Raw genomic sequence first — 22,991 nt, 5'->3', positions numbered from 1 at the left:
TATTCAATCGTGTGTTCGATCAAGTAATAACCAAACTCAAGAAAATAGCAACCATCTCATCTTAATCTAAGTCCTAATAGAACTACTATAGCTAACTTATTTTGGTGACAACCTTCTTCATCATGTTTTAATAGTCCAAAACTTCGTGAGAGAATGACAAGAACAAAGATCAACAATGATCGTAAGCTACTAAGAGCACCGATGTATTGTCCAAAAGTAATCTACATTTTCACATGATCATAACTTTTCTTTCACGTTTATATTTCTATTGTTTCAAGTCTGTAGTTATAACTTTAACTTTATAAATAATGAAAGTTATTTTCTTTGGACTTTATGCTTGGGTTTTCTATAATAATTCTCTTTGAACTCGAACTCCATATAAATCATTTTTCAGTCATATTTATAGTGTTTTCATTTCATTACATCAATAAAATACTATAAATGCTATTAAAAAAATATATAAATAAGCCAAATAAAAATATTATAATAGCTGAAAGTAAATAAAAAATGAGAGGAAAAATTTGACGAGAAAACTACTAAGAGAGTATCTTTTGGAAATTACCTAATATATGAATATTTTCTTGAAAAATCACAAAATATTTTTTTTTGAAACTTGTTATTGATAATCTCATTTTTACTATTTGTGCTATTGGTAACCTCTATAAAAATAATAAAATATATATTTTATTATTCATAATTCTTTAATTACTAATCATATCTTTATTCTCGTAACTTTTTTATTTCATCCATAATACCCCGATCGAGTCAATATCGTTTCTCGTCACTCCATTATCCGATATTGCTAGTCACTCATAATTATAAAAAAAATATGAGGATATTTATTTTTGTTCGCGTCACCGCTGAACACTAGTAATTAAGAGAAAAAGAAAAGAAAAAAAAAGAAAAACAAGCATGACGGGAACATTTATGCTCATATGCATACGAGTATCTTAGAAATATTAATAATAAATCATTATTCTCTTTTTTGAGCGCCGCCCATCTACGATTGATAGATCATCGCGAAAGATGATCGGACGATCAGCTCAAAGTGGCATAAGAAGGATATGAATCCTCCTCAATCGAACCCAATGCACATCACATTTGAACCCTTATCTCGTGTTTATTAACCGTATAATTGTTCGTATTTATGGGGTGTAACTGTCGCCGGTCGCTTCTTATTCCCATATAAATACCGCTCTCCCTTTCTTTAGATCTTTCTTTCTTTCTCCGTCACCTCTCTCTCTCTCTCTCCGCCTCCCCGCAACACAACCATAAAAGTAAGGCAGCTCCTTAATTAGGGTCTCGCAATCTCGCCGTAATCCGCCGCCCGATCGCTGCACACAGCGGGAATCCGGCTCCGATCTTGCCGGGACCATGGCTTCCGGAAGATACATGGCCTATTCCCCGTCCCCTTCCGCCCCGCACTCCCCTCACATCTCTGGCATGCGCTCTGCCGGCAGCGCCCTCGCCGAGCAGGAGAAGTAGAGTTCCCGCTCTTCCTGAAACCCTCCTTGTCCAGAATCAAAGAAAAGATTTGATCTTTCTGCTTTTTCTGCTTCGCGATCGATTTTTCTGTTCTCTTTCTTTTAATTTCTCTGAAAATCTTTTAGTAGAACCGGTGATCTCACTCTCATCTGCGTTCGTGCTGGATCTCTGGGAGATTCCATTGAAGTCTGGATATTTCTGTGATCCAGGCAAGCTGATTCCTGATTTAAAAGGAAATATCTTTCTTGTTCCGATTTTGATCGGTGGGTTTTCCCATTCTATGGTCTGATAGCATTTTGTAGCAAGAGCTCCTTCTTTTGGTATGTTCTTGAATGACTGAGCTTTTGAACATTCCATCGACGCGAGGCCTGATTTTTAGAATTTGTAGTGCTGGTTGTGCTTGTTTGATTCTTTTTTTGTCGAAGATCGGTTACTTCTGGTTGTGAATATTAAGCCAGGAAACGTGTATATTTGTACCTCCGTTGGTTGTTGGGGATTTCATGTGTTTTAATTATTTGACAAACATCCTGCATAAAGTTCTCAAACAAGCATCACTTGCCAGGTACCTAGCGGAGTTGCTAGCAGAGCGTCAGAAGCTCAGTCCATTTGTGCCAGTGCTGCCTCACAGCTATCGCTTGCTTAACCAGGGTGGGTTTCTGGTTTCCTGAATAACGTTATATCTTTCTGAACCTGCTTTGCAATGAACCAAAATGCATTATATTTGTTAATTCTGATATGCATGGGATGTGTACTCTTTACTATTGCTTCCTGATGTACTGTTTTTGCTTCTTAACATAGTTTTGTATGCTATTTTCAGTCTTCCTGTATTAGATTTGGTTACACACTTTTCCCCCTTCCAATATTCATACAAAAATAGCATGCGCCTATGTGCAAATGTCATCAAAAGCCTTCAGAACATTTTGCATCAGAATATAAAATATAAATTGTTGAAGATATGTTTAGTTTCTTAGTGATCGTTACTGATATTGCTGACATTGCACTTGCCTTTTCAGAGAAACGAAGATAGAATGAATGGATGATCAAACTTTTGGTGTGTCTCTGAATGAATATTGACATGGTCAATTTTGGATGTTTGGAATATTTGCGAATAAATTTGTACTCATGATCAAAGACAGAATCAGTTGATGTCCTTGCGCTTTAACATAGAAATGATCCTGGTGAGAATTTAAAAAGGAAATTGAATTATGATGTTTTAGTGATTTCAAATTTATGCCTTCCAGCATTATATCAGATGAACCACTAGGATATGATCTACCCTAGGATATACAATAATATAAGGTTAATTTGCATATCTTTTGTAAGTTGATTTAGGCAGGTGCAAGAAAGGAGCTGCTTGAATAGTTTGACAAACTGGAAATCGAGGTGCGATTAGAAGTGCATTTGATAATCCTGGAGGAATCTAATGAGAATTTGTGCAAACTACCTAAGTCAGAGTTATATTATGTCAAAATATTCCTTTATCTACAACCAGACTAGCCTGGTTGTTGAGCTTTAACAAGTATTGTTGTTCCAGTGGAGCATTCTGTGCCATTCGGTGGCAGGCACAGTATGTGCCATCAGAATCATCTGTCATTTGTTGAGCATGTTGGGGCCAAAAAAGCAGAGAGAGAGAGAGGGTAAAATTCACTTTCTTTGGCTTCAAATAAGGGCTAGAAACCAGAAGCTAGAACCAGTTCCATTGTGACAGCTGATAGGAAGAGCAGAGAGAGAGAGAGAGAGGGAACTCAAGCGAGGAAGAATATTTGGCCTTGAGGATTTCGTGGTGAGTTGCTAGGTAATCTATTCACTCCCTTTTTGGCTGCATTCAAGATGCCCTTGATAGGATATTTCTATATTTGCCCTCCCTGACCCTGCGGTGCCTGTAGCGTCATGCGTTGAGCTGTAACTACCTGTTAACAACAATAGAAAGAGACTTATTTTGATAAGTCAGTCCTCCACTCCTCCTACTGTCTTAAACCAAATTTGGACTTGATGCTTTTTCATCGGAAATTGATTTATTGAACTTTTTAATTTGTGTGGAACTGAATTTCTGCGTGAAAATACTGCAAACATGTCAAATGAAGATTTTTTCCTTGTGTAGCGAGTTACCGAGTTTCATACATGCATGACCCTGCATGTGCACACACAAAATGAGTTACTGCTCAATAATTTTTTAGCACACAAAAAGAGTACCACTTGCTGATCTAGTGTTGAAAAGGTTTGTTGCCATGAAAATAGGTCAGTGACCTGAAATATTCCATGCACAATGTAGTTGAGATATGTAGACTTTTGGCTGACAGTGAGAGCCTTAAAGTTTTCTTGTGCCCAATATGACAACCAGGCAAGATTGATGACTATCAGATAGCCGCACAATGTAGTTGAGATATGTATTAGCTCTTCTTTTTTGTTCTGTACTTCATAGTAAGTTGGATAGATAGATTTTCATTTTGGAAGTAACGAAAGCTCTGCCAATTGCCAGTACTCTATATTCTTTGCATACAATGTTCTTTTGATTGCTTTCTTATTGGACCACAATAAGCTAGTTCTGGTTTTTCCTGGTTTTATTTGTATATTACAAAATTTGATATTTGGACTAATATGGTTGTGGTACCAATCATTTAACCTGTGCCTGTTCATTTACTTCTGACTAATTTAGTTAACAAAAGCTAACTGGTAATTCTTGTCCTTGAAATTGGAATTGTGGAGCAGAAATTTTGCGTATAACCACACTGTTGGAGAATGCATCTCTTTTAGATCAAACTGGGCTTGAACATGGTAGCCCACTAATTACTGGAGGAGTATTTTCGAATGGAGGTGCTGCTGATATGAATGGCTGGGCATCAACATTTCAATCTGAAGTACGATTACTAACCATTAACATGACTTCTTTTATATCTAGTATATTGCTGCTCACCAAAAGTGTACATATTTTGATGCAACGGACGGCTAACATGAATTAGTTGTCCTGAATGAGTGCATCCTTTGTGTGCTGTTTACATTTGATGTCATTTAAAACGTTCCAGTTGTATTCTTGCACTATTCGACATAGTTGTCTACATCCCATTTGAGTCTAAAATTGTCCTGGATTTTAGCTTACTGACTAGTATTATTGATTGCTTGAAAGCATTAGCATCTTAAAAAGAAGGCTGAACCCCCAGTTCAATTTATTTTATTTGTCCTAATTGCATAGGGATGTTAGGTAATTCAGATATAGATACCAGCAAAGAAATATTTCCTTCTTTTTCCGGTGATCTGTTGTTGCATTAGCTTACCCAATCAATTCCTTGCCATAATCCTGCATTTGTTAGATAATGCAGGTATTCTAGTATCTGCTGCTTATCTTTTAATAGTAGACCTTTGTTTTCAGCTTCAATTTGTTGCACCCGCAACATTGTATGTAAGAGATGCATATTTATTTATTAGCTTGCATGTGAACTTGAGATTTCTTCCTGTTGTCTACAGAATGCCCGGTTGTTTCTTTCTCATAGCATCAGAATATTCTCTGCTAATTACGTCATGAAGCTAGAATGTGTTTACATGCGCTCAAAATGGTACCAGCTTCAATTTGTTGCATCTGTAACATTGTGAAATAGGCATTTTTGTTTACTAGTTTGCATGTGAGCTTGAGATTTCTTCCCCTTGTCTGTAGAATGCCCTGTTGTTGCTTTCTCAGAGCACTGGAATATTCTCTGCTAATGTTCTTATTACTTCTACTTCATGAAGCTGATATGCATTATATGTGCCCATATTATGATGTTGTTCAATACTATCTATTGTCAATTAGTGGATTTCATTTGTTGTGGTATTTGCCTGTATCCTGCAGAGATTGGGAATATTACAGCCTTCATCAGGGAACGGATGGGTTGTTCCCCCAGGCAGCTCCTCGGGTCTTCTCGTGAAGAAAACAATTAGAGTGGATATACCAGTGGACCACTACCCTAATGTTCGTCACAACCAATTTTCTCTCCTTAATTGTATTTTGGAAGGCATTTGTTGTGGGATTTACTTTTTAATGATTGAACAGTACAACTTTGTTGGTCGGCTCCTTGGTCCTAGAGGAAACTCTCTCAAACGAATTGAAGCAACTACTGGTTGTCGTGTCCTAATTAGGGGGAGGGGCAGCATTAAAGATCCTACTCGTGTAAGAATCACTTTTCAGCTGTTACTTTATGTTTTACATGCATGCATGGCATTGTGATTATGAACCTACAGAACTACAATATCAGAGGCTGCAAGCCATTGCCATGTTGCAACTGTAGGCAAGTTAGTTGCAACACTTTCTACATACAGCTAGATGTTTTTACATTTACCTGAAAATTCATGATAACCCCAAGTAATATTAAAGTGGATGAACCATATTTCATCAATCTTTCTTCAGTTAAAGGGATATTGATGTGCTTTAGGATTTTTCCATTTCAGATTTAAGCACCATATATTACCAAATGAGATTTAAGTTCAACAATCTTTCTTCACTGGTACCAGTGCATGTCACAAGCATATTATATATACAACCATGGAATATACTCAGTATTCCATAGATGTGGCACATGGTACCTTAACTTTTCAGGTTTTTCTGGGACAAGAAAAACTTGGATGATTCTTTTGATAATTTTGGCATCATATAAGATAGAAGCATTTGTAAAAAGCCTCACATGTTATCCTTCTATCTCTCTCTCTATTTGAACATTTCCCATGAGAGTTGCTCTTGGTTCGCTCATGTACAATATTAATTTCCTGAGTCAGAGCTTGGATATTATTATTTTACAAGTCTCTTCTGCTTGAAAATAAAGGTTTAGTTGATCATGGGAACTTGCTACCACATTTATGGGGTAGATGGAATACAAGACCATGTGTGGATTGTCCTTGTTAGAATTTTGTGCTTGGTAGAATCGCCTCAAAAGTTTATTAAGATGTGATGGAAGTTCTTCACGTGCGTCTGTATCAGTTTAGTCTGCATGGTCAGAGGTGCACAAATCTAGTAATTTTTTGTAATTTCCTAGTCCCTTTTATGATTTTGGATCTTCCTTGACTTTTTGTGCAGGATTAGATGCAACATTTATCATTATGTATTTGTAGGTGTAATGATTGCTTTGACAAGACATCTCCTTATGACCTTCTGTTGCTTAGTTATACATGCAGTACATCCAATATTAGCATTTTGTAGCCTGTTCAATCTTTGGTTTCTTTAAAGGAGCCTGTTGTAGCAGCAAATGATGTTTAGGGTGCAAAATCAGGAGAGTGCTTCATGGGAGATCATGTTTCTGATGGATGATAGTTTCTTGTCCTAACTATAAGACTAGAAGAATCTACCAAGAACCTGAAAGGATGATTGGACCTCTCTGTTTAGGAGGTTCTTTGTGTGTGATCTAGGCTTTTGTCTTTAGTAATACTGATAAGGAACTGCAAGGGTCATATTTCTTGTACATGCTGTTACTTTTCACAAGATTATCATCCTGATAATTTTTTCCCCTCCTATATATTTACTGTTGCATAATCCCATGGCTCATTTATCCAAGTTGGTTTGCATCTAAAATGAGAATCCCAAGAAGCCTAGGGTAAATATCTTAGAAATGAAGCAAAACCTTGATTTTTGTATTTCTATCTACTACTCATAAAACAAATATCGATGATGTAGAATTAACAACCATAATGGTTGTACTTTTCAACCTTTTGGCTTCTTTCCTGTGCTGGGTCAGACCTGATTAGAAACCTTGTTTAAGCTGTGGCTCAGCAGGCTGCATCAAGGGAGATAACAAGGCACAGCACATACTCACATGTACAATTCTTGATACTTAATTTGTTCTCTTGATGTTTCTTTTAATATTTAACCTGTGTTATTTCTTTTTCTTTGAGATCTGTTTCTTAGTATGTTACATGACCGGGCTTTTGTGATATTTATGAAAACTGAAATTACATGAATGTTTGCATCCAATGTCATAATAGTCACTGAAGCTACATTTTCTATTGTATTTCATAGGAGGAGATGATGAGGGGAAAGCCAGGATATGAACATCTGAATGAGCCCCTTCACATTCTTGTAGAAGCAGACTTGCCAGTTGAAATTGTTGATGCTCGCATAATGCAAGCCCGTGAGATACTCGAAGATATGCTTAAGCCTGTGGTATTGTTCTACTCTCGAGCATGGAGTTTAATGCTGTTAATGTTCTGCAAATAATGATAGTGTTTCATTTTCCTGCTCTGCCAGATACAATTACTGGTAGCTATGTAAGATTGTTCCCCATTTCTTATGCAGGATGAGTCCGTGGATTTCTTTAAGAAGCAGCAGCTACGAGAGCTTGCAATGCTCAATGGCACCCTCCGTGACGATGGCTCTCACACATCAGGGTCCGTTTCCCCTTTCCATAACAGCCTTGGCATGAAGAGAGCCAAGACCAGGGGGTGAACTGAGATTGTCATTCAGCTGTGCCTGCAATTGACGACCATCTTTCTCCAGACATTACGGCCAATTCTCCTTGAAAGATTGATCAAACGTTATGTCCCAGTTGGTGTCAGCTTAATGCGACTAACACGTGCCTCTGACTATGGTTGTCTGAATGTGTCTTTCTGCAGCAGGGGGAAACGGTTCTGGTATTTGCTTATATATGTGCCCTACTCAGGAATATAAATGTACTTTAAGCTTGATTTCAGTTTTGTGTGATTAGATTACAGTCAGTTTTGATAACAGTGTGGGGGTGTGTAGAAAAATCAGTCAGGTCTGTGTATAAATAGTGAGTTGATATTCCCCATTAGAAGATCTTTGTAGGAGTGTGGTGGGCTATATGAATTCTTAAAAGTGTTATGCTCCTGTATTTTGCTTGTCAATGCTAGTGCATTTGTATTAACCTTGTGTTTATGTTAATCCTGCTATAGAACCATAACCTCTCCATGTCATTGTTGCTATTTTGACATTCCTGATTATTATAATATTGCATATTTTGGAAGCTAAACTGTGTTAAATACTGATCATGGATTGTTAGTGTCATTTTGAATGGAGATTGATCATGATCATCCATTGGACTTGAGAATCAATCAGCAGAGCAGGCTTGGTTACTTGTGAACTGTTGCAAATGACACCTTGTTTAGAGAGATAACCTGCCTTCTCCAAAACTCCTCAAATAATTAAAATAAATATAAAAAATGTATCACCTTGTTTAGAGAGATTATTTTGGTGATTTGACCTTAACCTTTAAAGGTACAATTTTATTGTTATGCTAATATCTGTCTTCAATTAAAACAAGGGTGAATTTTTTAAAAAAAATAAGTGTTTTTTATTTTATTTGGCAATGCGTCTCCTTTTTGTTTTAATTTTTGTGTATTTTTTTCCTAGAAGATGAGATTATCCTTTAATCTTGTTGTGGTTATGTTTGTCTCATCGTCATCGTATTATTTTGCTCTACCTTTATAATATTCTCATAGGCCTCTCTCTCTTAACTTTAATTGTATGGGCGTCACGAATGACGACGAGGGGTTAATTTTGCATTGTCGATTTCGACCTCGTCGTGCACCTATGCTCTATGGTGCCTAGACGGGTTCGTGCAAACGATGCTTGGTGCGAATGACACTCGGCACGATGGGCCGTGCGAGAGAGAAGAGAAGGGAAGCTTTACCATGGTTATCTCTTTCTCTTTTGCTTGGAGGTCGACGAACATGATGCATGGAAAGAGTATGACAATCGACATGATGAAAGATGACGAAGTCTTGTCCCGGTACGAAGGTGACAGAGGTTTGTTGTACAAGCATAGTTTCGTCTTTTAGAAAATAAAAAATGTTACACGAGAATAAAATAAGACATATGTTGGTTGTACAAGCATAATTTCAATGATAATAAAATAAAAAGGGGGTGTTCTGTAAAAAAAAAATTAAGATTTTTCTGAGAATTTACCCTTAAAATAAAATTCAATGATAAAAAAAAATGAATGAGATTGACCCTGGAATGCAGTGGAAGCCTACTGCTTCGGAGCTCTTTTAACAGTAAAGGCAACAGAAGAAGAATACTCCGCAGCAGATGAAAGGAAACAAAACAGGGCACATCCAACGGAATCTTCAGTACATGCAAATGCTTTCTCTTTGTCGGCAGATTGCCACCTTTCGCTTCCTCCACTTGACATGCGATATATGCAGCCTTATGCAGTAAAGTGAGTTCCTGTGTTCACATCTTTTCTCTTCTTTTCCTCTCCTTTCATGGGCAATTAGACCTCAGCCAATCGCTTGCAGTTTGCAGCTCTTGATCCACCTCATCGGTGTTGTCTGCGACTCCAAACCCAAATCATCTTTACTCTCTCCCCTGCAGAAGAATGATCCGTTAACGAGGTGGCCCTTGTCTTCTTCACAAAAGGCCAGCATTGATTGGCTGTAATGGATTGCCTGATCACCTTGTCCAACTCGATTCAAGACCATCAGATGACCTCCAAGATCTTAATGATCCACCACTTGTCAAAGGGATTGTTGGATTGTAAGATTCCTCTGCTGAATTCCTTTTGTATAACGTACCATTCACTTCATTGTTTCCTTCGGCTTTCCTTTCTCTCTCAGTTTTAATTTCGGCTTTGGTCCTCTGTCTCTTTCTCTTTCCCACCACCAACCTCACTGGAGCCCAGAACCGTCGCTCATTCTCTCCGTCTCCACAAAACCTTGCTCCAGATCCACTCCAATGCCGCTTGCGCCCTTGATATCGCTATAAAGATCAAATCTTTGGTGGAAATGGCAGCTTCCAATTTGGCAAAGGCTCTGTTTTGGGGGTTTTTCCTTGAAAGATGCCTCCTTTTTGTGGATTCCGCCATTGGCGTCAACTGGGGGACACTGTCCTCCCACAAGCTCCCCCCGTCCGTGGTGGTGGATCTCATGAGGGAGAACAAGATTGGAAAGGTGAAGCTGTTCGACGCGGACCCGGAGGTCCTCTGGGCCCTGAGGGGGAGCGGCATCGAGGTGATGGTGGGGATCCCCAATGACTTGTTGGCGGCTTTGGCGTCTTCCATCGCTGCTTCTGATCAATGGGTCGGTCAGAATGTGTCGAGGTACATGGTTAAAGGCGGCGTTGATATAAGGTACGTTGTTGTTGATCGTAGAACAACTGTTTGAGCAATTGCTTCTGTTGCATTCTGATTCTGGGCGCTAAAGGTGAAGTTTTTGAGGATTGAGGAAGTGGGAATCGTAGTTTTAACAAAGTCCAGAACTGTTCTTCAATTATTCAACATACACTTGTCTGCTAAGATTCATATAAAACGCTTAATCTACTATGCTTACAATATTTGATAAAGCATAGGGAAAGAAATAATTGAATTACCAGATGAAATGGCCTTTACCTTTCGCTGGTAAAGATGCAAAGGGACACACAAGAATTTAGCATGGGATATGTGTATGATCAAATAAAGGGGTGCTAGATGCAAATGTGCATATATAACAGTGATCCTTTTGCCTTAGGTACATAGGTCATTTTCCATGTTGATCGGAATTAATCAGGCATTGTTTTTTTCATAGGTAAAATAGATTTTGACTTTTATTGATAACCTTGCTACAAGTTAGAAATGTAAAATTGAAGGATGGATGCAAGACTGACATATGTATCTGATATGTTAAGGAATGTATAAATAAAGGTTGGATGCATGATAGACATGTATGCAGTAATTCATGTTCCTTTTGAATATGGGTTACATGCCACATTCGTGGTGTAGCAGCATCACCGACAAAAAGGATTTATGATCGTTAAGTGGACCTTGCGATAAGTATTGATACATATATGATCATGGGTAAAGATGCAAGGTGAAGATGCATTCATATCTAGCAGTCCTTTTGGCCTCAGGAATGTGGGTTATATACCACATTGATTGGAGTTGACAACAGGTAAAGTGACTATGTCTAAGGAGAACATGGCTAGAAGTTGATCATGAAATATGACTAAAAGGGAGAATGCTAGATGATCGAATGTATATATGCCCTGCCTCAAAGACATGGTTTACATGCTACAATGATTGAAATTAATTGGACACTCTGTCATTGGAAAAAGGAAATTAAGGATAAGGAAAAACAAAGTAGATATTCTTGTATTTATCTAAATAAGCAGTTGCTCAGTGGCATAAAACTCGGGGTCAACATTGAACACTGGTAATAAGCATCTAGATAGAATGAGTCTCACCTCAAGAATGAAGCCCATAAAAGAACACAAAATCAAGAGTTATGCTCAAACTTGAGTAAGCCTCCTGAGAGAATGTGAGTCTCAAATCAAGAACTAGGCCCAAAGGAAAGAATGAGTCAAGAAACTCGGTGCATAAATAATCTTGAATGCTAAACTCAAGGGCATGATTGTGAGGGTTTCAAGAAGTCAGCAGATGTATATTGCTTGAACTTCATTATAGAAGGATTAGGATATCCATGATCAAGAAGAATAGGCATTTGTTGATTGTGTAGATGGGCTCCTTAATAAGAAACCTAGATGGTATGTTATTGGGTACACTGGAATTTTGTGACATTCAAATTGTAGTTAGTGGGCTTGTGCTAAGTTTAAACATTTAATATAATTAAAAGTTTTCGCTAGCATGAATTGACACATATGCATATGGACATCCATTGTAGGCTAAGAAAATTTATTGGCTCCGTATTACATTTTTGTAATTGGATTAGCTAATCCTTAAAATGGGTAAGATTATCCAGATGTTTGTTCCTTACATTCATTTGTAATATGTCATATTGGAACTCAAATCACTCTCTTGTCAGATATGTTGCAGTTGGAAATGAGCCCTTCCTCACAAACTATCAAGGACGATATCAGTCACTAGTTGTCCCAGCGATGCTCAACCTTCAGCAATCGTTAGCCAGAGCAAATCTTGCAGGCTATATAAAGCTAGTAGTCCCTTGTAATGCTGATGCTTATCAGTCAGCTTCAGTTCCTTCTCAAGGAGCGTTTCGGCCTGAGCTGACACAGATAATGACCCAGCTTGTGTCTTTTCTTAACTCAAATGGCTCTCCCTTTGTGGTCAACATTTATCCCTTTCTAAGTCTCTACCAGAGTGCGGATTTCCCACAAGACTATGCCTTTTTCGAGGGCTCTTCTCACCCTGTTGTCGACGGCCAGAATGTCTATTACAATGCCTTTGATGGCAATTTCGATACCTTGGTGGCTGCTCTCAGCAAAATTGGATATGGGCAAATGCCCGTAGCCGTCGGAGAGGTGGGCTGGCCTACAGAGGGAGCACCAAGCGCAAATCTAAGTGCTGCAAGGGCTTTTAACCAAGGCCTCATCAGTCATGTTTTGAGCAACAAGGGAACGCCTTCGAGGCCTGGGATTCCTCCAGTCGATATATATCTCTTCAGTCTTCTCGATGAAGAACAAAAGAACATCCTACCTGGAAACTTCGAACGGCACTGGGGAATCTACTCTTTTGATGGCCAAGCCAAGTACCCCTTGAATCTTGGATTAGGTAATGGTTGGTTGAAGAATGCGAGGAATGTTCCATACCTTCCATCAAGGTGGTGCATTGCTAATCCATCTCAGGATCTCACCGGTGTCACGAACCACATGAAGCTCGCTTGCAGTTTTGCTGATTGCACAACTCTGTACTATGGAGGATCATGCAACACGATCGGCGAGAAGGGGAACATCTCTTATGCCTTCAACAGCTACTATCAGCTACAGAAGCAAGATTCAAAGAGCTGTGATTTTGATGGGCTTGGGATCGTTACATTTCTCGATCCCTCGGTAGGTGACTGCCGCTTTCTTGTTGGAATTAGCGACAGTAGCGGTTGTTGTCTCGGATGTGGCATCCTTTGTGCATTGTGGTTCGTATCACTTTGGGTTATAATTTATCTGAGAGTTGTTGATTCCTTGTAATGTAGGAAGCAGCTTGGAAGTTTTTGTGGTGCTTATCGAACATGAATATGTTATACTAGAAGATTGCATGCATGTCGACTTTGAATATTCATGTAGTGCCTTCATTACTCACACAAAGATAGGGTGAAGAGTCTTCATCTCCTTGACATGTAGATCAAGGTGATATATCTCAATGTGCCAGCTTAAACCACTAAGAAACAGCGATTAATGCCTCTTATTTCTTCATTTTATTGCTGTCTCTGACTAATCCATCCTCTGTTCTGGAACAGAACATTGCAAGTTCATCATCAAGGAGATGTCAATGGTGTTTATGCAGCAAGTTGTGCCCACATCAGGCATGGCCAGAAATTATAAGTCATAAGATTAATCGACAGATCGTTGGCGACTAAGTCATCTACCCAAGAGATGAACTCAAAGTAACAGCTTTATCTCTGCAGTCGAGTTGGTGCATCTGTGATCTCTCTCTCTCTCTGTCTCTCTCTCTCTCTCTCTACAGAGTGCAAAACATGAACTGCAGCATCCCTGCTCACAGAGTGAGAGGCAAAAATAATCGGCACTGAGCAAAATTGCCTGGGAAGACAAAGACATGTTCTTCATGAGGTCTTGACTTCATATTTCCTTTCAATCCTGATAATATGTTCAGAAATTTCACCAAAGGAATTAATACAAAATGCAGTGATAATTCAGCCAAAATTCCAAATCTCTCACGGTACAGATAAATAGCCAGTTAATATGATTGCTTTGAGGATTCTCTCTCTCTCTCTCTCTCTCTCTCTCTCACATACACACACACACACACTCTCTCTCTCTCTCTCCAGTTTCAGTTTCGGTGCACATAAATGGCGAGAGGCAATTAATATGTTTCCTCTGAGGATTCAATCTAATTCTATTATCCTGGAAAGAGTCCATAACAGATCAACCTTCATCCCTATTCCTCCGTCGAAGGATCTCCTCATCGGTAGCCTCTCCAAACGAACTGTTTCTGCTCTATCTACGTGCATCCACTCCCACTCTCCAAGTGTCTTATATATATAGACGCTGCATCGGCGCTGCTAGTAACGAGGAAACAGGGGAGGAACATAAATCGCGAGAGATGACGAAGCTTCATCTTTTTCTTCTCGCCATCGCATTCCTTTCCTCGCTGCAGAATGCGGCAGTCCTCGCAACCAAGAAGGTGAGCGACGACGTCCCGTAACCATATATAACCACGCAGATAGATCTGCTGACGTTTGTCCGTGGGATGTGATGCCAGGCTTATATTGTGTACCTCGGCGGGCACTCTCATGGCGCCAATCCCACCTCTGCAGACTTCGAGAGTGCAACTCAATCTCATTATCAGCTGTTGGGATCCACTTTTGGAAGGTATTACCGTTACTCTGATCCAAAAACAACAGTTCTGGTGCTGATCTAAAGTTCATATCTTTCATCACAGCGAGGAACTGGCTCGCTCTGCAATCTTCTACTCCTACACGAAACATATCAATGGCTTTGCTGCAATGTTGGAAGAGGAAGAAGCGACGCTGATCTCCGGTTAGAGTTCTTGTCTTGCATTGAGCTCTTCCTTCTGACGGTTTGTGATCTTGGATTCTCTTGTCTCCGTGCAGAGCATCCCGATGTCATATCGGTGTTCGAGAACACCATGAAGTCGTTGCACACGACCAGATCATGGGATGTCATGGGCGGATTCTTGAACAGGCAGGGGAAGGCGCACCCTGAATCTATTTGGGCCAAAGCCAACTATGGCGACGACGTCATTATAGCCAATTTCGACACAGGTTCTTCGTCCATACCTTCAATGCCTTCGTTTGTTCCTTCTTTTCTGTTTGGATTATCTTTGACGAAGCTGCGTTTTCATTCGAAAGGTGTGTGGCCTGAATCCGGCAGCTTTGATGACAAAGGATATGGGCCGGTTCCGAAGAGATGGAGAGGGATCTGCCAGAACAGCACCAAGCACAGCTTTCACTGCAACAGGTCTTCTTCTTCTTCTTCCTGGTTCTCGGTGTTCTATTGCAGAGAGTATACGCGATGCTAAAGCTTCCTTTTGGGTGATCCAGGAAGCTGATTGGTGCCCGGTTCTATGACTTGTCCCATCAGGCCAACAGTGCATCGCCGCCGGTAGAGTACTCTCCCCGCGATAGCGAGGGCCACGGCACCCACACGCTCTCCACGGCCGCAGGGGGGATCGTCCGCGGCGCAAACATCTACGGCGAAGCCAACGGCACTGCCAGAGGTGGCTCGCCCCATGCGAGGGTCGCCGCCTACAAGGTGTGCTGGGGGCTCTGCGCCGATGCCAACATTCTTGCTGCCTTCGATGACGCCATACACGACGGCGTCGACGTCATCTCGTTGTCGGTAGGTGGTCTTCCGTATGAGTACCTCTTCGACTCCATCGCCTTGGGGTCGTTCCATGCGGTGCAGCGAGGAATCACCGTCGTGTGCTCCGCCGGCAACGACGGACCGACCCCTGGCACGGTCTCCAATATTGCGCCATGGATATTCACCGTAGGAGCAAGCACGATCGACAGGGAGTTCTATTCCCTCGTCACTCTCGGCAGCAACAAGAAGATAAAGGTTTGCTTCTTTCGTCTTCGATCGATTACCGCTCCATACACGACTCGACCAGTTGGAACGCGTCGTCTTTCAGGGAGTGAGTCTCTCGTCGAAATCTCTTCCAGCCCATAAGCCCTATCCATTGATCGATGGCTCTAATGCGAAGCGCCCGAATTCATCCGCCGAAGAAGCGTAAGAACAGAGTTGCTCCCCTGTAGTCCTGCTCGCATTCCATACATAGCATGAACAATTGTTTGTGGGAATTGCAGTGGCTGGTGCTACCCCGGAACACTCGACCCCGAGAAAGTTCGAGGAAAGATCGTAGTTTGCACGCGCGATACGTCATTTGCACGAGTGGAGAAGGGCGTCGACGTCTTGAAGGCCGGCGGGGCGGGGATGATCCTCGCTAACAGCGATGAGGAAGGGAACAGCCTCCTTGCGGATCCCCACTTCCTCCCTGCTTCAATGATTACATACAAAGATGCTCTGAGACTGAGTTCCTATCTGAAATCTACCAAGTATGATCTTGTCAGGAATTCGACGAGTCATTTCTGGCCACTGAACTCGATCTTTTTTGATAGGTCACCTACCGCTACCATTTCACCTGTAACTACAGTTCTGGGAGTGAAACCAGCGCCGGCCATGGCTTCTTTCTCATCTCGAGGCCCCAATCTTATCAATCCCGAGATTCTCAAGGTCGTATCTGTTGCCTTTCTTTGTTCGTTTCCTCTCAATTGCATAGCTTACGATTCCTTCTTGCTATTGCAGCCTGATATCACTGCGCCAGGGGTGGACATTCTCGCAGCCTTCACCGAGGAAGTCGGACCTACCATGCTGGATTTAGACAAGCGACGTGTCCGATTCAATGTCATGTCCGGCACGTCGATGTCCTGCCCTCACATCTCCGGCGTCGCAGGCCTGCTGAAGAAGCTCCATCCTCGTTGGAGTCCTGCTGTTATCAGATCGGCCATCATGACAACCGGTTAGAGATCGTCAACAACGGAACGTATTGCTCTTCTATCTTGCGTGATCTTAATCCAAGTTCTGGATTCTATGGCAGCGAGAACTCGAGACAACACGAGAACGCCAATGAAGGACGATAACCGCGAGAAGGCCATACCGTTCGACTACGGCGCCGGGCATGTGCGGCCGAACCGCGCCATGGATCCCGGGCTGGTGTACGACATCACCTTCACCGACTACGTGCATTTCCTGTGCAGCCGCGGGTACAACGCTTCCAACATGGCGCAATTCATCGGCAAGCGCTTCGCCTGCCCGTCGAAGACCATGAGGGCGGAGGACTTGAACTACCCATCGATCACCGTCCCGAACCTCCAGAAGTCCTTCACCGTCTCTCGCACCGTGAGGAACGTCGGCACGCCCGGCACGTACAATGTGAGGATCAAGGCTCCCTTCGGCATCCACGTCTCGGTGAAGCCGCAGACGCTCGAGTTTGCCAAGGTTGGGGAGGAGAAGACGTTCCAAGTCACGCTGCGGTCGCGTAGCGAGAGTGTCGGTGTAGGGTATGTCTTTGGTGGCCTGACATGGACCGACGGTAAGCACTACGTGAGAAGTCCTCTGGTGGTGAATGCGTTCTCATGAGGTTAACATCACTGGGTCGAGATGATCCCATTTTTTAGGATTTAGCCCCTCTTTTTTTAGTCTTTTGTTTAGATATAGAAGTATAGTTGCTAATTTATTTGGTTGGTGATTCTAATAAAAAATCTTTGTTCATTTTGGGTTTTTGATGAAACTGTTCCAATGGTACTTTGTAGATTATACATATGCAATCAACACGAGAAAAAGGCATTGGCATTACATCAAACACCTTCATTGAATAGACAAGTATTGTTGAGAGATCATTAAGGCTGCTTTACAAGTGCGCAAGAAAAGAGAAACACCCACTGCAATGGATTCAAGAAGTTTAATTGTTGACTCAGCAAGAAACTTTACTGAAATATCTATCGTGCAGACATTTGAGCTTTTTCCAAAAGCAGACTGCTTTTTAGATTCAACTGAGATAAGCAAACCAAGAAAACTAGGGGGAAAGAAACATGTTATATAAGGATGAGAGTTAAATCTCAGGGTAGTAGAAACAATATGGCTTACAGTAATTTCAATGAAAGTTTATATGGTGTCTGATATTAGAGATGAAACATGTACAATACAACTGCACTTGTGCAGATGGTAAAAACTATGGGAATAAGAAAAACTAACGACGAATAAGAGCACTTATTAATGAGAGCAAAATTGAGCTGAACATTTTTACTCTATGCTGAGAACTCAGAAGATGCAAGAGAGGGTTGGAAGGATGCTTAAGCGCCACATCCACTCGTCAAGGATTGATGTTGCAGTCCCGTATAAAAATGTGATCGTAGTTTACATACTTGGACCAATAGCCACGATACTTAGGCATGCCGATATCCAACCAAGGCTTCATGTTTCCGTTGTAGTGGATGACTGCAGCCGATTCGATGTCCTTCAGGTCCACCTGTGCGTTGTACCCAAGGCCCAAAATATGCCACCGGTGATCAATGGGAATTGTATGGTTGTAGAATGTTATTAAGCCAGGAGGAAGACTTCCCAATCTCCATAACTGTCGATCAATATTCTGTGAGAACAGAGATAACAAACAGATTAGAAATATGCTGCTCCACAGTCGCAACAAGTATAATTTTGGTGCATTTGAAAGTTATTTTAGGCTCTAAACAAAATAAAACATCTCATCCAAAATTTTAGAAAAAAAGAAAAATATAACTATTACGCTTATCACACTGTGCTATAGTCATGATATGTGCCACATGCCATTATAAGGTTGTTTCATACCAATGCAGCATCCTAAGCTCATCATCAAGGCCTATAATGTTGCCCGGTCCCTTCTAAAGATGATTCAAGTATACTAATTCAGCAACTTGTATAGGCATCATGTCTTACCAGGTTCTGCCAGTAGTGATAGACTTGTGTGATTTTCTGCTTCCTCCACTCATCCAAATCAAACACATTCATTCCGTATGCCCAACCGCAAGCACGGGGATTGAAGTTCTTGGCAATAAGAGGATTTGAGAAATTGAGATATTTGTCAAATCGGTGAAAGCTTTCCCCACATGTCTCGATCGCACCATTGACTTTTCCCTTCATGTCAACCTTCCAAAGGCCAGTCAGGTCCTTCTGTACAACAATATCATCATCTAAAAACACCACCTTGCTGAGCCTTGGAAAGACCTCGGGTAGGTAAAATCGCAGGTGATTTAGAATGGATAGGTACTTTGGGTTTCTGTACTTCAAGTTTGCATCAGAATTTGCAGTACCATGATGAGTCCTGAAGTAATAGTCAATCATGGACTGGGACCTAAGCTGTTTCAATACTGGACTGTAGTTGTCATTTAGCCACGTAAATTCTTCAATGGTCTGAATTTGAATGGCGGCTTTTCCAGGTGGGTTAGCTAGAAACCACATCCTCATAGCTGCATAGTTCAGTCTATCAGTTACAATGTGGAAAACGTGGTCTGCAGGGTTCTGCAAGTAAGATATATTCTCTTTAACTAACCAAAGCAAATTGAGATTAATTGTTAAAATGAAAGACAGAACAGATGATAGCCGAGCACTCACATTGGCGTTAGATATAGTTGAGTTGACCACCACTGCTGTAGCCAATATATTATCCGAAAACAAAGCATAGTGATAGAGATCAGGGTCTTCAAACTTTTCTCGATATGGGAACTGTTGCTGGCTGGAGTTCAGGGAAAAGTACTCGTTGGAAAGCCGTAGAGGAAGACAGTGTAGACCTTTGGAAATGGTTTTAGCAGCAAGTTGAGTTAGAAACAATTCCTGCTTCTTATGAATTCGTAACTGTTCCTCGCTAGAGTGAACCATAGCACGGAGCTTCTTTACAACAGCAGCACAATCGTCTTGAATCTGCTTGCCTTTATTCAAAATTAGCTCCATTGCCTTCAGTTTCTCATATGTGCTAAATTAGCCAAAATTGGGAAAAAAAAGGTCATCAATATCAGAGAAGCAAGCATAAGCCCCATATATGTGCATACAAACACATAACCACTGTATGCATGTATAAGGCTTGCATATTATATTTCCCATAAAAATTGGAAAAAACTTACTTTTTTGGCAGATCTGAATCCTTGGTTGCATCTCCAAGTACACGCTGAGTGTCCTTTATACGTAAGCGTAACTCCCTTACAAGGTGAGGATTGGCTCGAATGGGCCCAATGCCAAGATAGACCTTTGCACGAATCAACTGGTCCTTGAGCTGCCTGACCCTAGCATCAGGAATTGTCATGTTGCTGCTCTTCTTTCTCAGGATTGTCTGGCGTTTTTCTGGATTGTTCCTAGGAGATGTCTGTCTATGTTGCTTTTCAGATTCATTTTCCTGTAAACACATTATACACGTAAACAAAGCAACGCACATTGCAGGCACCATAATTAGAAATAAAAGACAGATTGCAGAAGGGACTGGAAACAGATATCACAAAGCATAAATGAAATGATTGCGTTCTGAGAACACTCATGTCATTATTTTCCCTTTATCACCCCTAGTTAACATCAATCACATCTTTTGGACTAGTCCGATGGACCATCAAGATCTGATCAAACTAATCCGACTTCCTAAATTTAGAATTGAAATGAGGAAGCTTCCTGTGTAATAAGTTCAAAAGCCAAAATCCCAGTTCGTTACAAGTAGGTTCACACAATCGTGGTAGTTTGACAGTCCAAAACGTTTGCTCAAATGATTAAGTCAAGGTACTTGTAACTTTTCAGGACTAGTAAATGCTGGGAGAAGTTGGATTGCCAAATATATTGTACTAACTTTTCCACCTATGGTCAGGTATATTTCTGATGTCACCAATAAAATATAAGATCCTATTCCATCAAGCTACATCAGCAGCAGCTTATAGTTGACTTTAATTTCCTCTAGATAATAGAACAATGAATAGCTCTGGAAACTCCACCATAATTTTCTTCCTAGCAGATAAGAACTGCCCGATAAGCACAACCAAATCACACATTCAATTAAAATAGGAAGAAAAAAGCAAAAAATATGAGATGGCATAATAGTGCTAACAAGTCATCAGCACCAAAGAATGTGCTCTGGAATCGTAAATTCCCTAAGTTCCCGCTTGTTCAGAAGCAACAATAATTAATCAGATGTGATACTACAAAAGAAAAGAGAAAGAGAGAGAAAATAATGCAAAATCCAAAGACATTTGTATTGTAAGAATTGACTGCAAAACAAATTAGTACGCTACCTCTTTTGCTGGAATAGAATTAGGAATAGTTTGTTGAGATCCCATTTCTTTGTGCTCTTCCACTGACTCGGGCTTCTCCAACCCGTTTCCTATCACCCCATTGGTCACTTCCTTGATCACAGCCTCCCTCTCCGGCTGACTCCTCTCATCCACCGCTGCCGACAGAACTCTGCTCTTGTGCTCCTCAGATTTCCCCAATGGCAATTCTGTAAATAGTCGGGAAATCAACAGTCACCATCGACCTACCATTCTTTAGAGTAGTAATGAACCACATCATCTTGACCACCTAAAGAGCTCTCCATGTAACCATTATAATTAAGATCCACAAAGTGTAAGATTCTTCCAATTGAAGGGCAAACAATCCTAATACTTACACATCAAAGGGAAACCCTACCTGCGGTGGTTGATGATGCAAATCCATCCACCGGATCAGTCGGAATCTGATTGGAATTGCTTGAATTATCAGAATATATAACTCCGACTGGCTCTTTTACGGAATTCGTCGACTCCTGCGAGCAGATACAGGAGGTAGAAAGATCAAACCTTTCACCAAAATTTGAGAATTAGACGCGTGCACGAAGGCAGAAGGGTCGAGAGAGAATTCCGAATGCCACCTGCGAAAGCGCATGCGGTTCCCCAACCTGGTTCGTCCCAAAGCTCTGGAAAAAGACATGTCTCTCTTTAGATTAAACAAAAGAAAGAAATGCACAAAAATGTCTCCGCGGCGTAGGAGATTTACCAGACCGGAAGCTTCATCAAGGGCCTCGTCATTTGCTGTAAAAGGGAAACAAAACAATGAGAACACCGTAGAAAAGACGAGACTTTCTCGTAAATCACTCATCAGAACCCCATCTTCCCCCTAAAAAGACTCCATCTTTGCCCCTCTCCCTCACTTTCGGGCACTCACAGCTGGGCTTGGAGGCGGCGGAGAGCCGATCCGTGTAAAGAACGATGGGCGCGAGAACCGTGAGGCAGAGTAAGGCCAAAACGAGATTCCTCCTCACCATCTTCGACCACCGCTCATCATCCGAGAAACGACGCTCCCCACCCTGTTTCCTCTGCCGCCCCCGCAACGCAAGTGCGAGATGAAGAACCGCAATTAATAACCCAATAGAGACGTGCCGGCATCGGAGAAGGCCATGAAACCAGCCGTTGCTCGACGGAGAACCACTTCCAGCCTCTCCTTGAGGCCGAGACAGTCACGGAGTGATATGCGAGCACTGCAAGCTTCCTCTGGCACTCGGATTTCTATTCGAGAGGTATATACGCAGGGAATGGAGATAGATTTACCCCCATATTTGCTATGCGTTGTCCAACTCTACGCTAAACTATGAGCGGAGAAATGCATAGTTCAAAACAAAAGGGAGTGACTTTATCACTCGTGGGATCAAAGATCCTAGCCGTCCAAGTTAGGTTTCAGGACACGTTAGAAAGGATGCGATGGAGACCGCCGGATGTCTCACACTTGTATGTAATCATCTAATTTTAGGTTATATCATGTTAATACCATAAAAACCATCAAATTTGAGTTCAGTGAAAATATATTCATCTCAATTTTGTAATGCATTTTACTTTGGGAAACAAGATATTTTCTTTTGGTAAATATTCATCTCATCTACCAATTGGGTCAGTATCCACCGTTTTGTATTTGATACGATGAGAATACAGGAGAAATGTACCATTTGGTATGTATGTTTCAATGTATCAGATAATATGTCGATTGTCGGTTCCGACCGACAGGTATCGAAGTGAAATATAAAACATGAAGATATAATTAATTGTGATCTAATTGAAGCCACAAACATTGAGGCCCACTGCAGATTGACAATTAAATTTCTCCTAATTTTGTACCGTGTTTTGTATTATGTGCT

The 22,991-nt window shown here is 41.1% G+C and overlaps 4 protein-coding genes across 4 annotated transcripts; 3 read left to right on the top strand and 1 right to left on the bottom strand.

Moving 5' to 3' along the window:
- Nucleotides 1-1,219: 1,219 nt before the first annotated feature.
- Nucleotides 1,220-8,327, top strand: LOC103990487 (KH domain-containing protein At5g56140). The gene is made up of 7 exons (XM_009409650.3): nucleotides 1,220-1,481; nucleotides 2,048-2,133; nucleotides 4,195-4,343; nucleotides 5,309-5,428; nucleotides 5,510-5,626; nucleotides 7,463-7,606; nucleotides 7,739-8,327. The coding sequence occupies exons 1-7, from the start codon at nucleotides 1,375-1,377 to the stop codon at nucleotides 7,886-7,888; spliced, it is 873 nt and encodes a 290-aa protein (XP_009407925.2). The 5' UTR covers nucleotides 1,220-1,374; the 3' UTR covers nucleotides 7,889-8,327.
- A 1,351-nt stretch (nucleotides 8,328-9,678) lies between these two features.
- On the top strand, nucleotides 9,679-13,396 carry LOC135616775 (glucan endo-1,3-beta-glucosidase 5-like). The gene is made up of 2 exons (XM_065116336.1): nucleotides 9,679-10,529; nucleotides 12,196-13,396. The coding sequence occupies exons 1-2, from the start codon at nucleotides 10,186-10,188 to the stop codon at nucleotides 13,307-13,309; spliced, it is 1,458 nt and encodes a 485-aa protein (XP_064972408.1). The 5' UTR covers nucleotides 9,679-10,185; the 3' UTR covers nucleotides 13,310-13,396.
- A 1,006-nt stretch (nucleotides 13,397-14,402) lies between these two features.
- On the top strand, nucleotides 14,403-17,565 carry LOC135618032 (subtilisin-like protease SBT5.3). Its single transcript, XM_065118932.1, has 10 exons — nucleotides 14,403-14,483; nucleotides 14,562-14,671; nucleotides 14,742-14,839; nucleotides 14,914-15,280; nucleotides 15,364-15,880; nucleotides 15,954-16,051; nucleotides 16,129-16,377; nucleotides 16,441-16,555; nucleotides 16,628-16,841; nucleotides 16,920-17,565. Exons 1-10 carry the CDS (start codon nucleotides 14,403-14,405, stop codon nucleotides 17,459-17,461), a joined length of 2,391 nt encoding a protein of 796 aa, XP_064975004.1. The 3' UTR covers nucleotides 17,462-17,565.
- A 333-nt stretch (nucleotides 17,566-17,898) lies between these two features.
- On the bottom strand, nucleotides 17,899-22,372 carry LOC135616774 (probable galacturonosyltransferase 4). The gene is made up of 9 exons (XM_065116335.1): nucleotides 22,028-22,372; nucleotides 21,860-21,894; nucleotides 21,735-21,779; nucleotides 21,515-21,629; nucleotides 21,121-21,326; nucleotides 19,975-20,243; nucleotides 19,469-19,826; nucleotides 18,794-19,375; nucleotides 17,899-18,470 (listed from the first exon to the last, which is right to left on the bottom strand). Exons 1-9 carry the CDS (start codon nucleotides 22,125-22,127, stop codon nucleotides 18,195-18,197), a joined length of 1,986 nt encoding a protein of 661 aa, XP_064972407.1. The 5' UTR covers nucleotides 22,128-22,372; the 3' UTR covers nucleotides 17,899-18,194.
- Between the last annotated feature and the right edge of the window lie 619 nt (nucleotides 22,373-22,991).

Source organism: Musa acuminata, chromosome BXJ2-7, assembly GCF_036884655.1.
Source record: "Musa acuminata AAA Group cultivar baxijiao chromosome BXJ2-7, Cavendish_Baxijiao_AAA, whole genome shotgun sequence".
In the NCBI taxonomy this organism is placed as follows: Eukaryota; Viridiplantae; Streptophyta; class Magnoliopsida; order Zingiberales; family Musaceae; genus Musa; species Musa acuminata.
Note: the sequence above shows the minus strand (reverse complement) of the source record. Positions and strands in the feature narration are given on the sequence as shown.

Coding starts and splice junctions, on each gene's coding strand:
- LOC135616774 (XM_065116335.1), bottom strand. CDS start 22,127: ATGGTGAGGAGGAATCTCGTTTTGGCCTTACTCTGCCTCACGGTTCTC. Junction 21,780..21,859: donor TTGATGAAGCTTCCGGTCTG/GTAAATCTCCTA, acceptor GTCTTTTTCCAG/AGCTTTGGGACGAACCAGGT. Junction 21,630..21,734: donor AACCGCATGCGCTTTCGCAG/GTGGCATTCGGA, acceptor ATCTGCTCGCAG/GAGTCGACGAATTCCGTAAA.
- LOC135618032 (XM_065118932.1), top strand. CDS start 14,403: ATGACGAAGCTTCATCTTTTTCTTCTCGCCATCGCATTCCTTTCCTCG. Junction 15,281..15,363: donor CACAGCTTTCACTGCAACAG/GTCTTCTTCTTC, acceptor TGGGTGATCCAG/GAAGCTGATTGGTGCCCGGT. Junction 16,556..16,627: donor TCAATCCCGAGATTCTCAAG/GTCGTATCTGTT, acceptor TTGCTATTGCAG/CCTGATATCACTGCGCCAGG.
- LOC103990487 (XM_009409650.3), top strand. CDS start 1,375: ATGGCTTCCGGAAGATACATGGCCTATTCCCCGTCCCCTTCCGCCCCG. Junction 4,344..5,308: donor CATCAACATTTCAATCTGAA/GTACGATTACTA, acceptor TGTATCCTGCAG/AGATTGGGAATATTACAGCC. Junction 7,607..7,738: donor AAGATATGCTTAAGCCTGTG/GTATTGTTCTAC, acceptor TTTCTTATGCAG/GATGAGTCCGTGGATTTCTT.
- LOC135616775 (XM_065116336.1), top strand. CDS start 10,186: ATGGCAGCTTCCAATTTGGCAAAGGCTCTGTTTTGGGGGTTTTTCCTT. Junction 10,530..12,195: donor AAAGGCGGCGTTGATATAAG/GTACGTTGTTGT, acceptor CTCTCTTGTCAG/ATATGTTGCAGTTGGAAATG.